Here is a 16,752-nt window from a genome sequence, read left to right on the forward strand (position 1 = left end):
ATCAAACATAGAGAATGTTTATTTAGATTTATCTATTTTGTTGCATCTAGGTATGTTTTATCTCATGTCTGTCATCATTTGCTGTTGTATCCTTGTGTAATGTATTGCATTCAGTGGCCATGTCAGAAGCGGAATTTTCTTGAAAGTTTCCTGAGATTTTGAATGTCCAGAGTTTTGAACTCATGTTAGTATCCTGGTGCTCTCATTGTACTTGTTAAATCACAGTAAGTTGATGGATTATATATTTTAGAACACAGGAGGTCCTAATATATCTGGCAAGACATTTAAATATTGTGAAATATCTTAGAGCACGTTTATATGAATTCGGTTAGCAGTTGTAATTTATTTTAACCATTTTGCTCTTTAATGTTTTAGAATGGCGTACTGTATGTTTTCTACTGATAAGCCGGAAAAATACCAGTCACTAAAGGAGTCAGGACTCTTTATCTTTTGCAGCAGTATTTAAATGAGTACCACATCAATGTTGAATGGTGTTGGCTGAACAACATCCATGAGAATTGGACCATCGATCTGACCTTTTGATGCTCCCACCAAACTCATTCCTGCTTCCATCACTGCCACTCTCTAACCACCCAATCTCAGCCCTATGAAATCTACTATCCCTTCTTATCTGATTACCTTCTTCTCGCAACCCCTTTGCATCATTGACTGTTGACAGAACTTCATTCTAAAAACCAAAGACTGCAGAGGCTGTACTGAGAAAAGCTCATTCCATCTCCCTTTTCTGTTTTGTCCCCCTTTGTTTAACTATCTGAACTTTTATCCCCCTTATCGCATCATCCCTGCCACCTCACCAGTCTCATCTTAATTATCCATCAAGCCCTGAAGTGATGAAGATGATGAGACATTTCATCAAACATCTGCCAAGCACTTTCAATTCTTTCCATTCATGCTATTGATATTGTAGATAAAAAGGCAACCTGAAATGTGAAACAACAATGTCTTTTGATAAATTATTGCATGCTACACATTTGGTCATGCATCATTCAAACACCCTATGTTTCCTTCTTTCACCTATCCATGTCAAGGAAACAACAGCTTGCTTGACACTGGTCATCATCTTTCACCTGAAAAAAAAAGCACCCATGGCTTCTTAAAGTCAAATATGTCTGTAAAAGGGAATGATTATCCCATAATTCTCTAAAACATAATAACAATAGATGAAATGGGAACTAGGAGATTTTAAAAGATTGAGATTCACTAATAGATATATTAACATTTTTGACATATTAAGAAATGACATTCTTTGCAGTGTCATGTAAATATAACTGTCACATGATGTTTACAAGTTTACCTGGGAATAGCAGTCTATGTACTCGCATTATTCAATTCAACATATCAACTTTTTTAACGAGTAGCTTAAGGTTGAAGAGCATAGGTATTTGGTTCTCTATTTTCCGTTGTAGCAGAAAAACTTGCATGCTGTATCATGCTTTGGTATTTATAGTTCAAGTGATCCTCTGTGAATTTAGTGTCGCTGGGTGTTTGATGAAAATGTATAATTAATGCTATGAGCTAGTAAATTTGCATCTATTTGTTTAGGAACATTTCTCCCTTTGTGCACTGGCATTTAGCTTCCTTAGATTTATGTACTGCAATAGACTCATGTATATATGTTTTTCCAGCAAATGCTTAAATGAATGCTTGGTTCTATGTTGAAGTGCACTCAGTTTCAATTTGGTTATGATTCCTTTTTTATTTATTGAATCATGGAACAAAGCACATTTCTATTAGCATTGGTAGCTTAATATTTGACTACTACAAGAGCATGTTCACATATATTCAGTTCATGCTTTCAACCAAAACCATTTCTGACAAAGTGGGATTAGGATAGGAAGAGGGATCTTCATAGTGGATGGAGGAATGCAGCAACAAGGTTACCTTGAGACAAACCCATTCCAATTTTGATTCTAAATTTGGAATCATTTCATTACTTTCATGTAATCTCATTAACATGATCAAATCTGATATGGTTTGAGTTTGTTACACTGAAGCTGGACCCATAGAATAGATCCATTTAGTTAAGTAGATATTATAACCTATGAGAATAGGTTGTACTTGATCTGTATTAGGTGTTATTTTCCCTGGATCCACCTTGAATTTGACAATTTTAGTTACATCATGGGAAGGTGTCAGATGGTGCCTGGATAGTTAAATGTGGATTAAAATATGCAAGGAACAAACTTGCTTATGGTACTAGTTGTCAAAAGCGGAGCGGCTGGCACCTAGGTGGGCCACCTTTTAGGCTTATGGGTCTAGGCAGTAGGACCCTGTTTTTTCACCTAGGCTGCCTAGGTTGTCCCCACCTTGGCTGTAGGAACATGGTTGTCAATTTTTTTTGTCTCTTTTTCTTTTTCTACTTCCTCTCGCCCCCAAAAGCTTTCTTTTTTATTCTCTCCTTTTCTTCTTCTTCTTCTTTTGCTTTTCTTCTTAACCTTCTTATTTTCTTCTTCTTCCTCCTCCTTTCACCCCTCCACCTTTTTTTCTTCCTCTTCTTTCTTTTTCACCTTTTTCTTTTTCCCCTTCTTTTTTTTTCTTCTTCTTCCTCTTGCCCCTCCACTCTCTTTTTCTCTTTCCTTTTCTCCTTTTTTTTTCCCTTTTTTCCTTCTTTTTTATTTTTGTTGTTTACATTTATGCATGTGTTTTTGACACATACACATGCATATATAAAATCTGTTTTTACAATTATATATATATATGTATATATATATATATATATATATATATATATATATATATATATATATATATATATATATATATATATATATATATATATGAGAATGGGGTTTATCCTGTCCCCTTTTTCTTTGTCACTTTTAAGACCCTCCAAATATCAAAATTGTAGGTGTTTTATGCTCAATTTAAACCATTAGATGTGTTTATCAATACTTATTTATTGAGAAACAAGCTTTATTTCAAATTGATTTGATGTAAAAATGTGAACATTTTATCATGAAATTTTAGTACGAAATACACATTTGATCATAAAGATGCTTAATCCATTACATGTTCTCTATTTAACAACAATCATAAACACATCTAATGGGGTTTATCCTGTCCCCTTTTTCTTTGTCACTTTTAAGACCCTCCAAATATCAAAATTGTAGGTGTTTTATGCTCAATTTAAACCATTAGATGTGTTTATCAATACTTATTTATTGAAATACAAGCTTTATTTCAAATTGATTTGATGTAAAAATGTGAACATTTTATCATGAAATTTTAGTACGAAATACACATTTGATCATAAAGATGCTTAATCCATTACATGTTCTCTATTTAACAACAATCATAAACACATCTAATGGTTTAGATCGAACATAAAACATCTAAAAACTATTATTTTTGGAGAGTTCTAACAATGACCTAACAAAACAAGGGCAGGTAATCCCCATTCCCTCTCTCTATCATATATATATATATATATATTAATTAATTAAATGGTGTACTCCAAGTTTTTTTTGTGTTCAATATTATGCAATTTCATGAATTTTGCGACATGTTACTCTGAATTAGACACTTCATCCATAGTTACAATCATATGTTTGTTACTAAATTTAATTATTTATTGTAATATTTTTTCCTATAACGGTTGGGTTACATCAAGGATCTGCTTTAAGCCCTTTCCTATTTGCTATAGTGATGGATGAACTTACGAGATCAATTCAAGAAAATGTGCCGTGGTGTATGTTGTTTGCTGATGATATTGTTTTGATTGATGAGTCTAGAGCTGGGGTTAATGCTAAGTTAGAATTATGGAGACATACATTGGAAGCAAGAGGTTTTAAGTTGAGTAAGAGTAAGACAGAATACATGGAATGTCGGTTTAGTAAGCAACGAAGTAGTGATGGGAGCGTAGTGAAGCTTGGTGAGCAAGAAATACCGGTGGATGATTGTTTCAAATATTTGGGATCTATCATTCAAAAGTATGGAGAAATTGATGGAGATGTAAATCATAGGATAAAGGTTGGGTGGATGAAATGGAAAAGTGCAACTGGAGTATTGTGCGATCGTAGAATGCCATTGCGGTTGAAGGGAAAGTTTTATAGGACGACTATTAGGCCCGCTTTACTATATGGTACGGAATGTTGGGCTGCCAAGAGACATCATATTAAAAAAATGAGTGTAGCTGAGATGCGTATGCTGAGATGGATGTGTGGAAATACAATAAAAGATAAGATTCAGAACGAGGAGATACGTAAGAAGGTAGGCGTTGCACCCATTGAAAATAAGATGAGAGAGAATCGTTTACGGTGGTTTGGACATATTCGGCGAAGGCCTAATGATGCTCCAGTTAGAAGGATGGAGAAATGGGGAAATATATTAGTTAAAAGATGTCGGGGTAGGCCTAGGAAGACATGGATGGAGGTGATAGGAAATGATATGAATGCTTTGAACATCACCGAGGACATGGCATTGGATAAAAATGATTGGAGGAGAAGGATTCATGTGGAAGACCCAAAATGATTTTCTTTTTTGGTTCATATCGCCGACCCCAATTGTTTTGGGATGAAGGCGTAGTTGTTGTTGTTGTTGTATTGTAATATTTTTTATTTTCCTAATGTTTTATTTTTTTGGTCTTGCCTAGGCTGACTAGTCCCACCTAGGCCTCGACTAGTCCTTTTAGTGGTCTTTCGCCTAGGCTCCGACTATCACTTTTGACAACTAAGTTTATGGTACTACACTTGGGATGAATGTCTGCCCTGTCTGAGCCATGTGATACCATTCCACCTGGTCTAGACTTAGGTGAGGCTACTATATAGGACTCTCTAGTCAATCAATACTAAGCTGGTCCTCACCTAATGCTTCACCATGTGGAAACTACAACCATGATTTTTAATGAGCAACTTTTGATAATTCTAGATGCTATTGGTGTGGTAAACAGAACAAGGTGCTTTTATATGTTTAACTTGAAACAAATTTGATGTCATTTGAAGGCACAGATTTTGGTTCATTGATTTCTTCTGAATTGTTGCAGTGCACTTGTCAAGCTTGTAAGTTTGATTTATTGTAAGATGACAAAGATGGATGATTAAATAAACTTTCTGATGTGATTTTTTTTTTCTATTGCTTTTCAACAGGATACTGATTAGGCCACATCCAGCTATTTGGCGATTGGTACATGGAATGGCAGTTGTTTATCTCGTGGCCCTCACTTTTTTACTCTTTCAGGTTGCTGCCTCTGTCACATTATTTTATATATTGGATTATGACTTAGTTTGTTTTAGTAGTATGTGTACTATTGATAATATAAATCTGTAGACTTTTGTGTATTTTTTTCTACCATTATGCCGTATAAAATTTCTTCAAGATTATATTCTTCATGATTAAATTCTTACTGATGATTGCAAATGCCCATAACCACTTGAATGTTTGGTGTTTATGGATATAGTAAATGGGAAACCTGAACAGGAAGAGCAAGCTATGTGGGAAGAAATGAGAACTTAAAGTAGAAGAAGCAGTTATGTTTTATAGAGAAGTGTTTGTGGGGTGAGAGAAGGAATGCGTGATTGTTAGTAGAATCATATTTCTGGAGGTGGCTTTTCATGCAGAATATATGGATTAGGGTCAGAAAGTAGAGTGAAGAGACTCATCAACTATTATCTTTCAGAAAATATAGAAAAATGGATCTAAAAAAGTATGTTGTCAGTGTGACTTCAGCACAGCTGAACTATTGACAACTTCTAGATAAGAGATTGTGAGGTGGAGAAAACTACCCTTCTGTTTAATAACAGGTCAGAAAAATGTATTCTGCTAGAGGTGCAATTTTATGGTTGAGTTGTCATGGAAGAACTGATGGAACTGTGCACTGGACATTGGAGGGAAATCTTATTATGCCAAAGAAACCAAGTTGGATCTGGTAAAATTCCTAAATTTTTTATGAACATAATAGGGAACAAAATCTGGAAGAATGGAATAGAGAAATATTTATTGTTATGGAAATGGTAGAGTTCTTAGCCTCCTTGATAAGAAAGAGAAACACCATTTGATGTATGAGTTGCTTAAAGTTGATGAAACTTTGGGAGAGGGTGATTGAGTCTAGGTTGAGGAAAGTTGTTATGATATCGGAGAATCAATTTGGTTTTATGCCTGAAAGATCAACTATGGAAGCTATGCATCTTCTTAGACAACTTATTGAGAGATATAGAGAGAGGAACAAAGATTTGCATATGGTTTTTATTGATTTGGAGAAGGCATACGATAGAGTACCTAGGGACGTTCTCTAGTAGACAATGATGAAGAAAGGTATTTCTCTCAAGTACATTAGTATAATTAAAGATATGTATGAAGGAGCAGTAACCAATGTCCGCACTTGTGGAGGGGTGACAACCAATTTTCCTATAACGGTTGGGTTACATCAAGGATCTGCTTTAAGCCCTTTCTTATTTGCTATAGTGATAGATGAGCTTACAAGATCAATTCAAGAAAATGTGTCGTGGTGTATGTTGTTTGCTGATGATATTGTTTTGATTGATGAGTTTAGAGCTGAGGTTAATGCTAAGTTAGAATTATGGAGACAGACATTGGAAGCACGAGTTTTTAAGTTGAGTAAGAGTAAGACAGAATATATGGAATGTCAGTTTAGTAAGCAACGAAGTAGTGATGGGAGTGTAGTGAAGCTTGGTGAGCAAGAAATATCGGTGGATGACTGTTTCAAATATTTGGGATCTATCATTCAAAAGTATGGAGAAATTGATGGAGATGTAAATCATAGGATAAAGGTTGGGTGGATGAAATGAAAAAGTGCAACTGGAGTGTTGTGCGATCGTAGAATGCCATTGCGGTTGAAGGAAAAGTTTTATAGGACGACTATTAGGCCCACTTTATTATATGGTACGGAATGTTCGGCTGCCAAGAGACATCATATTAAAAAAATGAGTGTAGCTGAGATGCGTATGCTTAGATGGATGTGTGGAAATACAATAAAAGATAAGATTCAGAACGAGGAGATACGTAATAAGGTAGGCGTTGCACCCATTGAAAATAAGATGAGAGAATCGTTTACGGTGGTTTGGACATATTCAGCGAAGGCCTAATGATGCTCCAGTTAGAAGGATGGAGAAATGGGAAAATATATTAGTTAAAAGAGGTCGGGGTAGTTTAGGAAGACTTGGATGGAGATGATAGAAAAGGATATGAATGCTTTGAACCTCACCGAGGACATGGCATTGGATAGAAATGATTAGAGGAGAAGGATTCATGTGGAAGACCCAGAATGATTTTCTTTTTTGGTTCTTATCGCCGACCCCAATTGTTTTGGGATGAAGGCGTAGTTGTTGTTGCTTAAAGGTCGCCTCTAACAGAGGCGTATATATGCTATTTAATTGAATTACTTCATTAAAGGAAACTATTAGTTATTCGCAAATTGTGAAAAGTTTGGAGACTTCTATTGCTGCCCTAATGGTTTAAGGGGTTAGCTCTATACATTGCAATCACACTAAGGGGTTTTGGTTGAATTGTTTATTTGCCAAACATTTGGTACTGATGCAGCCGTTTGTCCTGCATCTGATTCTTGGGAATGCCTAAGGGAAGGTCTCCCAGACATAAAATAAGAGCTGACCCAAGGCAACCCAGAGTAAAAGAAGAGGCAAAAGTAAGAGATGCCAAAAATAGAAAGACGTATACTAGAGTGGGAGCCATCCAAGAGTGTGAATGTTAGTTCCATGATGTGGTTTTCTCTTATGATCTAGTTTGTTTAGATGCCTGATTTTATGCAGCGTAGCCACCCTAAGGGCTATTGTTTAGGTATTCAACTACTTCTCAGCAACCCTACAATTCAAGAAACTTGGATTGATGTGCATTTCTATGGATGTACCTAATTGGCAGGGCTAAGGAAGACTGTCAAATTGCTAAATTCTTCCTTGATCCATAAAACTATGACCAGATTTAGGAAACTTGCTTGAGTTGAAGAAAGTCTTTCTTGCATGGTCTTTTGGTTGTAGTGGTACACCAAGTGTTTATTTAGGATGGAAACCAATTGATTTGTTGCTTAGGTAAGTTAAATCAGGCTGTAAAGATTCAGGACTCTAATGAAGAGAAATCGGTTGAGTGCTATAGTTGTAATGAAATACGCGGAAATAAACACAATGTCCTAAAATGGACATTCACACATAGAATGCAAAGATCAAATCCACGATGGACATACACAAAAACCAACAATAAAAATGTTATAAAAGCAAGAAATGGGCTTCAAAAAGCCCCTTACAATGCAAAGGGGTCTACCCCTTTATTTATAGACAAGAGACTGGGAGAAAAGGGAGAAGGAGTGGGCATTGGGGGGGCCAATAAGGAGTCGTTGGGCCCCCAACGGTCACATTTGTGACCGTTGGGGGTCCAACGACTCTTGGTTGGGACCCCTAATGCAACATGCATTTAATGCATGTACAATAAAATTAAAAAAGGAAAAATAAAAATAATAAAGGGAAAAAGAAAAAGAAGAAAAACATGAAAAAAACTAAAATGCTCCTATTGAACAGAATTACAAAAATACCCTTGGTCGGGTATGACGGTATAATATATATCTATATCTATATCTATATATCTATCTATATATATACGAGTACATATATTTTAACACCCTCCCTCAAACTTTACGGGGACATGTCCGAAAGCTTGTTGAGAAGGAACATAAAAAGAGGAGCAACAAGAGCTTTGGTGAAAAGTCCGCCAACTGGTACTCAGATGTAACATACGGCAAAGCTATAGTCCCTCTTAGATATTCATCATAAACATGGTGACAACCCATCTCAATATGTTTAGTACCTTCATGGAAGGTGTGGTTGCTTGCGATGTAAATGACACTTTTATTGTCACAGCACATCTTCGAAGGTGTAGAGATGATTATGCCCATATCACTGAGGAGACTTCTAAGCCACACAAGCTCTATGGTTGTAGTAGTCATTGCACGATATTCCGCTTCCGTTGAGGACAACAATACTTTTTGCTGCTTCTTGCATCTCCAGGAAATCATAGTCACCTAAGAATATACAGAAACCAGTAGTTGAGACTATCATTGGGATTTCCTCCCCAATCAGCATCAGTATAAGCAATTAAATTAAGTGATGAAGAAGATGAAAGAAAAACTCCCTTAGTTATATTATTTTTAATGTATCTGATGATTCTTAAGACTGCACTCATGTGCACGGTTGTAGGTGCATGTTGAAACTGACTGATTGAGTGAACTACATGAGCTATGTCTGGCCAAGTGGTGTATAAGTATGTTAGAGACCCAACGAGTTGACGGTAGGGAGTGGGATCTTCGAGAAAAGTTTCATCTTCCAACCTCAACTTTGCATTGATAACTTGAGGGGTTTCTATTTTCTTGTCATCTGAAATGCCAGACTTTGAACAAATGTCAGCAGCAAGTTTCATCTGAGAGAGAATGTACCCTCGTGGAGAGTATGCTACTTCAATACCTAAAAAATATTTTAAGAAACTAAGATCAGACATGTCAAAATTTTCTTTTAAAACTTTCTTAATATCACTAATTCCTTGCTCATCACTTCCAGTGATGATCATATCATCAACTTAAAGCAGTAGAATAACTATTGAGGACCCTGCACTTTTCTCAAACAAAGCAGTGTCAGTATAACATGAACGAAAGTTTAAACTTGTCATTACATTGCTAAATCTATCATGCCAAGCCTTTCAAGCTTGTTTCAATGCATATAATGCTTTGTTAAGTTTGAGAATTTTATCTTTACCAATACGTACTCCTGGTGGAGGATCCATGTAGACCTCTTCATTTAATTCACCATTTAGGAATGCATTCTTAACATCTAATTGATAAATAGGTCATTTTTTAACTGAAGCAACCGTAATAAGAGTCTTAACACTAGTCATTCTAGCTACGAGAGTGAAAGTTTCTTCATAGTCAATGCCGTATTCTTGGGCGTATCCTTTAGCTACCAACCGGGCTTTATAGCGTTCTAATGACCCATTACTTTTAGTTTTGATTTTGAAGACCCATCTACATCTAATAGATTTTTTTTTCAGTGGGTAATGAGGTCATTTCTCAAGTTTTGCCTTTTCAAGGACACTAAGTTCTAAGTTCATGGCTTCAATCCGCTGAGGAATATTTTTGGCTTCATTATAATGAGATGGTTCATAAAAATATTGTAATGCAATTAGACACGCCCTATATTTTGGTGTTAGAGACTCATAGGAAACAAACCAATTAGGAGGATTAGAGATTCAGCCGGGATCTTTTTAAAGAGGTTTCTTCTATGTTGGAACCTTGAAAGTATTTTTCTAAGGCACTTATGGGAATTTGTTGACCACGCCTAACATAGGTTTGAATTGGTCTACTTTCAATGACGTCACCTTCATTTTCAACATTGTTAAGAGAAATATCCTCTTGGTCATTCAACAAATCATTAGAAACAACCTCTTCTTGAGGAGTCATATCTTTTTGAGGAAGAAGATCAAACAAGAAAGCATACTCGTTTTCATCAATATCTTTTGTTTTCTCAAAACCATTTTCATTTTCTGGGAAGGTTACATTTTTAGAAACATATAGTTTGTTGCTTTTGGGGTCGAAGCATCTAAAACCTTTTTGATTTTCTCCATATCCTAAGAAAACACATTCAATAGCTTTTGGAGATAATTTATCTCTTTTATGTGAAAGAACAAACCATTTGCACCCAAAAATTCTTAATCTATTAAAATTGGGTGTTCTTTCAAATAGTTTTTCATATGGAGATGTATTTGGTAAGGATGAAGATATCATTTTATTTATCAAGTAAGTTGATGTTAAAGCAGCTTCGGCCCAATAGTATTTTGGAATTTCTTTAAAAATAAGAAGTGTCCTAGTGGTTTCCAAAATGTGTCTATGCTTTCTTTCGGCTAGACCATTTTGTTGTGGAGTTCTAGGACAAGATTTTTGATGACAAATTCCATTTGATTCTAAATAATTTTGAAATTCATTTGATAGGTACTCTCTACCCGAATCAGATCTAAGAGTAGAGATATTACTTGAAAATTGATTTTTGACTATCATATGAAATTTCTTAAAAAAGGCAAAGACATCAGATTTTAGGTTGAGAAAATAAATCCACACATATCTAGTGTAGCCATCAATGAATGTAACATAATAGGAGTATCCTCCTTTCGATATGTCTGGAGAAGGGCCCCATACGTCCGAATGAATTAACTCAAATGGCCTCTTGGACACAAATGTTCTATTTGGAAAAGGAGTATATTTCATTTTCCCAAAAATACAACTCTTGCAAACAAAATGTTTCTCATTACAAAATTTCTTTCCAAAGGGAAATGAGTACATTTTTGAGAAACTTGAATGTCCAAGTCTTTGGTGCCAAGTTTCAATATTTTTATCTTGAACATGGTTACAAAAAGAGTTGGTTGGAATTTTCAAGTTGCTCATGTAATAGAGATCGCCCCTCCTATGACCTTGCCCAATCTGCTTCCCGGATCAGAGATCCTGTATAAAGCAACCCTTAATTGAGAAGGAAATTTCACATCCATGATCACATAATTGAGAAACAAAGAGAAGGTTTAAATTAAGTTGAGGTACCACCTTCACATTTGGCACAAAGAAATCTTTGGAAAAACTAAACATTCCAAAACTTTTGACTTGTAAAGCTGTACCATCAGCTGTTGAAACGTAAGAGGTTTTTGAGTTATTACATAAGTCAGATATCCCATTCTCAAGAGGTGTCATATGAAAGGATGCTCCCGAATCAAGGATCCAAGAGGACATACCTGGAGGAGAAGAGGAGGCGATGGCGGCACCCGAAGTTGATGGTGATTTGAGTAGAATATGAAGTGCCTCCGATAGTTGAGCAAGAGAGAAGGAATCCTTCCCTTTGTTGAGCCTCTCCTTTTGAGTAGTTTTCTCAACGGAGGCAACCTTACTTTTGAGAGCTTCATTTAGCGTAGGACAATTAGGTCTTATGTGACCCGGTTCTTGGCAATGATGGCAAATGACTTTTCTATAGTTGCCATTATAATTATTTTGCCTTCCAAAGTGTGGAGATTTGTAAGCTTTCACATGATTGCCAGGTTTAAATACGGCCAAAACTTCATCTTCTCCTTTAATTATGCCAAGACGAGTTTCTTCTTGGCATATCTTGGCTATGGCGAGGCTTAGATCTATGAAGTAGAGAAGATCTAACTTGTTCATATTCGGGCTTAAGCCTATGTAAAAATTGGAAAAAATGTTCTTTTTCCATTTGTTCTCTTCGTAGTTTAACATATTCACTAAAAACCCATTTTGGTTCTAGTAGAGATAGCTCATCCCATAAGGGTCCAAGGGTGCTAAAGTAATCTCTTACACCCATTTTCTCTTGCTTAATGGTACAAATTTTCTCTTGGAGGAAGAATTGTCTAGCAAGGTCCTTTTGAGTATACATACCTTTCATAAAGAACCATGCTTCGTTTGCCATTCGAAATTTGGCAATGTTGGCGCAAATTTTGCGCTCCATATTGTTCATGAACCATGCAAGAATCTTTGCATGTTTGCTTTCCCAATCTTCAGCTTTAGATTGGTGATCTTCAATGACCTTCATGCAAGCATTTCCTTCAAGTGCTTTTTCTTGATCACTGTCCATCTTTGTGAGTTGGAGTTGTGGTTTCGAAATAGTGCCCATAACATATCCCCAAAGCTTTTTACCCTTGAGGTTGTTCTCCATGGCGGCGGCCTACATCATGTAGTTGGTACCGTTAAGTTTGAATGAGAGATCGACCTTTTTTTTTCCTTTCATTAGATCTCAAGAAAGGATGACAAACCAAGAAAGAAAAATACAATATGCAAACTATAACTAATCAACTAGCTATAGCAAGAATTAAGAGCATAAACCTCGCTCTGATACCATGTAATGAAATATGCAGAAATAAACACAATGTCCTAAAATGGACATTCACATATAAAATGCAAAGATGAAATCCACAATGGACATACACAAAAGCCAATAATGACTTGCAAACATAAAAATGCTATAAAAGCAAGAAATGAGCTTCAAGAAGCCCCTTACAATGCAAAGGGGTCTACCTTTTTATTTATAGACAAGAGAGTGAGAGAGAGAGTGGGAGAAAAGGGAGGAGTGGGCATTGGGGGGCCCAACAAGGAGTCGTTGGGCCCCCGATTGTGACCGTTGGGGGCCCAACGACTCTTGGTTGGGACCCCCAATGCAACATGCATTTAGTGCATGTACAATAAACTTAAAAAAGGAAAAATAAAAATAATAAAGGGAAAAAGATAAAGAAGAAAAACATGAAAAAGACTAAAATGCCCCTATTGAGCAGAATTACAGAAATACCCTTGGTCGGGTATGATGGATATATATATATATATATATTTTAACAATAGTTTTATTATAAAATAAGTACACAACAAGCTTAGACACACCACGCTGTAAAACATACACAATGAGTAATAATAATAAAAAGTACATTCAACACCCCCAACAGAGACATGGTGAATGTGGGGAGAACTTTACTTTGAGTATGCCTGCCTGCATTTCCAAACTTGGATCACATGTTCTCCACATTGTTGCATTCTGTTAGTTTACAACACCAGTAAATTTTGTAAAGGAAACTTCATAATGGATTTAAGAAATTGATAAATAATTTGCATGTAATCTTCATTATTGTGAGAAAGCTTCTGTAGGTTCTTGAGGCAACTTATTTCCACTCCCAGGTAGAAAGGCATCACAAACAGTAGAGATATCCAATATATACTGCAAGAGCTATGCATGGAGAGATGGGCATTGTAAGACTCGAGTTTTTTCAATATATATCGGATCCAGGTTGGATCCAACCCGGATCCGGTTCCCAGCCCATGCATTGCGTGGGCTATTTAACCCCCCCCGGGGGGGGGGTCTCTTTATGAAAAGAGGAAACCCCTCCTGCAGTCTCCCATCTCTCTCTCTCCCTCTACTTCCCGTCTCCCTCCTCGACCCCTCTCGCTCGCCGGTGGTTTGCCGGAACCCCCTTCGTTGTAGCAGCCGACCCCCCCCCCCCCCCTAGGTATGTCCTCTTGCTTCTCCTCTCTCCCCTTTCTCCCTGATAACCCCATAGATGTGGGGCGCCACCCTTCTGATTCTCCTCTCTCTCCCATCTCCATGATAACCTGCAGAAGAGGGGCGCTGCCCCTCTTGATTGTCTTCTCTCCCCTTTCTCTCTGTTAGATCGAGGTAGAGGAGGGGCGTCACCCCTCCTACCCTCTTCTCTCTCGTTTCCCTGTTAATGCCAGGCAGAAGGGTGCCCCCTCCTGTCCTCTCTCTCGTCCATGGTTAACAGTGTTAGAAAGTGACTTGAAATACCTTGGGTTCAATAATGAACCCATACTTATGCACGTAAAGTGCAAATATACCCATTAAAGGGAAACAACACACGCACATAATGTGCCAATACATAAAACCCATAAAAAGGGAAAAATATGACTTAAAGTCATAAGTTACATATCATTAAAGAATAATGGAGAAGGGGTGAAAACCCCATTACAATGGAGCATAAGCTCCCTCAAGAATACAAAATACAAAGGGGAAATCCCCTATTTATAAACATGAAAAGGGACCACCTTGGGGGCTCCCAAAGGGGACGTTGGAGAGCCCCCAACGGTCACATTTGTGACCGTTGGGGGCTCCCAACGTCACTTTTGGGAGGCCCCCAATGTGGTACGAAACCCAAAAATATAAAAAACAAAACATAAAAATAAAACAAAAATTACAATGCATATTCCAATTGGAATATGCGTAAAATGCTAATTTACAAGAATACCCTTGAGGGTATTTTAGGAAGATAAAAAATATATATTTATATATATAAATAGAGATATGTATACATATATATATATGTATACATATCTTTATATATATATATATATATAAATATATATATGTACATTTAAGGATCAACATATTTTAACACCCCCCCTCAATCTTTGCGGGGAAACGAAAAGATTGAACAAAGGGCAAGACTCCAAGAGGCTCCGGCAAGGATGCAATGGAACTTGAAAAGGCCTTCCTCCTATTGTCTTCAAATTTCCTGAACTATCCAGGGTACTTCTCTTTGTCCTATCTCCAAGATCCTGTGAAATAACAACAAAGAAACAAGTAAAACAAATCTTTGTACTTTTATTCAAATGAAACATTTCTAACTAGCACAGGTTAGAAGAGATGCAAATTATGCAAAAATGACACCAAAGTTTCAAAATCATATATCATGTTTAAAACAAAATGAGCGGAAGCAAATTATGCAGAAATAAATTGCAAGAATGCATAATGCATTCATAAGGTCCAACATTGGACAAATATAACCCCATAATGGGGAATAACAAAATGGTCCACTAAGGGACACCACAATAAGCCTACGAAGAGGCATGATATACATAAACATTATTGAATGAGGGCCCAAAAAGGCCATAAAGAGCATATGCATATACTTATCATGAAATGAATTAATACTCAAAGAACTCATTAATGAACATGCTTCAAACATGTAATGAAGTGCCAAACAAGAGAAACAAAGTCTCCAAGCATACTTTAGGCAAAATAAACCCAAGAGTTCACAAGGTTTTAAAATCATTTATGAAAGACATACTTAATACACATTTTGCATATAAGGGTGGCAAAAACCATAAGCACTTAATATATAGATTAAATGCTAAGAAATCAACTTGATATGCATATCAAAAATATGATTTGCTTGAAAAACACAAGTCATGAATGAAATTTTGCAAATTTCAACAATAGTTTATCCATTACAAACATCTTCCTCATTAGTCCTCCAAAACCCATAAATCAAGTGTATAAGCTACTAGATCAAGAATATAAAGCCATTAAAGGCCAAAGACACACACAAAGGTGTGTAAAAGAACCTCTTGTCTACATATAATAATACTTGAAATAAGTGCATCTACGACAAGAACAAGAGAATACATGCCAACATGGACTAAAAAGTATCTCTTGTCTACGTAAAAAATACACTTAAAACCAAGTATGTTCAGCTACTAGAACAAGAGTAATAAGCCAACCATGGGCTAAAACATAATACATCTCTTGTCTACATATGATAGCACTTGAAATGAGTGAAATAAGCCAACCATGGGCATACATCTAAGCTACTAGAACAAGGACACAAACGCCAACATAGGCTAAAAATCACACACCATGGTGTGAATCAACGTACCTTGTCTACATATAAAAACACTCAAGACAAGTGTGTTCAGCTACTAGACCAAGAGAGCAAAAGCCAACAAAGGGCTAAAAACACACGAAGGTGTAATAAAATTCTTGTCTACATATGATGACACTTAGATAATGGGCATACAAGGAAAAGACTTTTGAGGCAATAAACTTGTAATGAAAATAAACCTCGAATGAAACAATATTCCTTTTAAAACATGAATACTCATAACAATAACATTTTGGAATAAATGCATGTAAAAGTATCTTCAACAAGATGATAAAATAATATTCTTTTAGAACAAATGTGTGAGCATACACACACCAAGAACACTTGTGAAAAAACACAAGAACACATGTGCACAATAAGCACAACATTCAGAATCACAAATGTGCAAATGCACTCATAAGATTCATAAATAAAAGGTTGGGCTATAATCCCATAACACCTTGATTTTAAATATACCTTAAAGCATTTAAGGTTTCAAACACCATATGTCCATCACATTTACATAGAAGCATCCATAATATCAATGGCCACAAGAGAAAAAATGAGTGACACACTCATAATTAGAGATCAAAT

The 16,752-nt window shown here is 36.2% G+C and overlaps 1 protein-coding gene across 1 annotated transcript in view; it reads left to right on the forward strand.

Annotated features, from left to right (window-relative positions):
- The first annotated feature begins 4,853 nt into the window (after positions 1-4,853).
- LOC149827247 (L-serine--phosphatidylethanolamine / L-serine--phosphatidylcholine phosphatidyltransferase-like) overlaps positions 4,854-16,752 on the forward strand; it is a 69,765-nt gene continuing 57,866 nt past the window's right edge. The window contains exons 1-2 of the mRNA XM_090018475.1: positions 4,854-4,915; positions 5,106-5,196. Coding sequence (XP_089874601.1) covers positions 4,854-4,915; positions 5,106-5,196 — 153 coding nt within the window. The remainder of the gene's footprint in view (positions 4,916-5,105; positions 5,197-16,752) is intronic.

The sequence above is a fragment of the Nuphar pumila genome, chromosome 10 (genome assembly GCF_984573655.1).
Source record: "Nuphar pumila chromosome 10, dmNupPumi1.hap1.1, whole genome shotgun sequence".
Taxonomy (NCBI): Eukaryota; Viridiplantae; Streptophyta; class Magnoliopsida; order Nymphaeales; family Nymphaeaceae; genus Nuphar; species Nuphar pumila.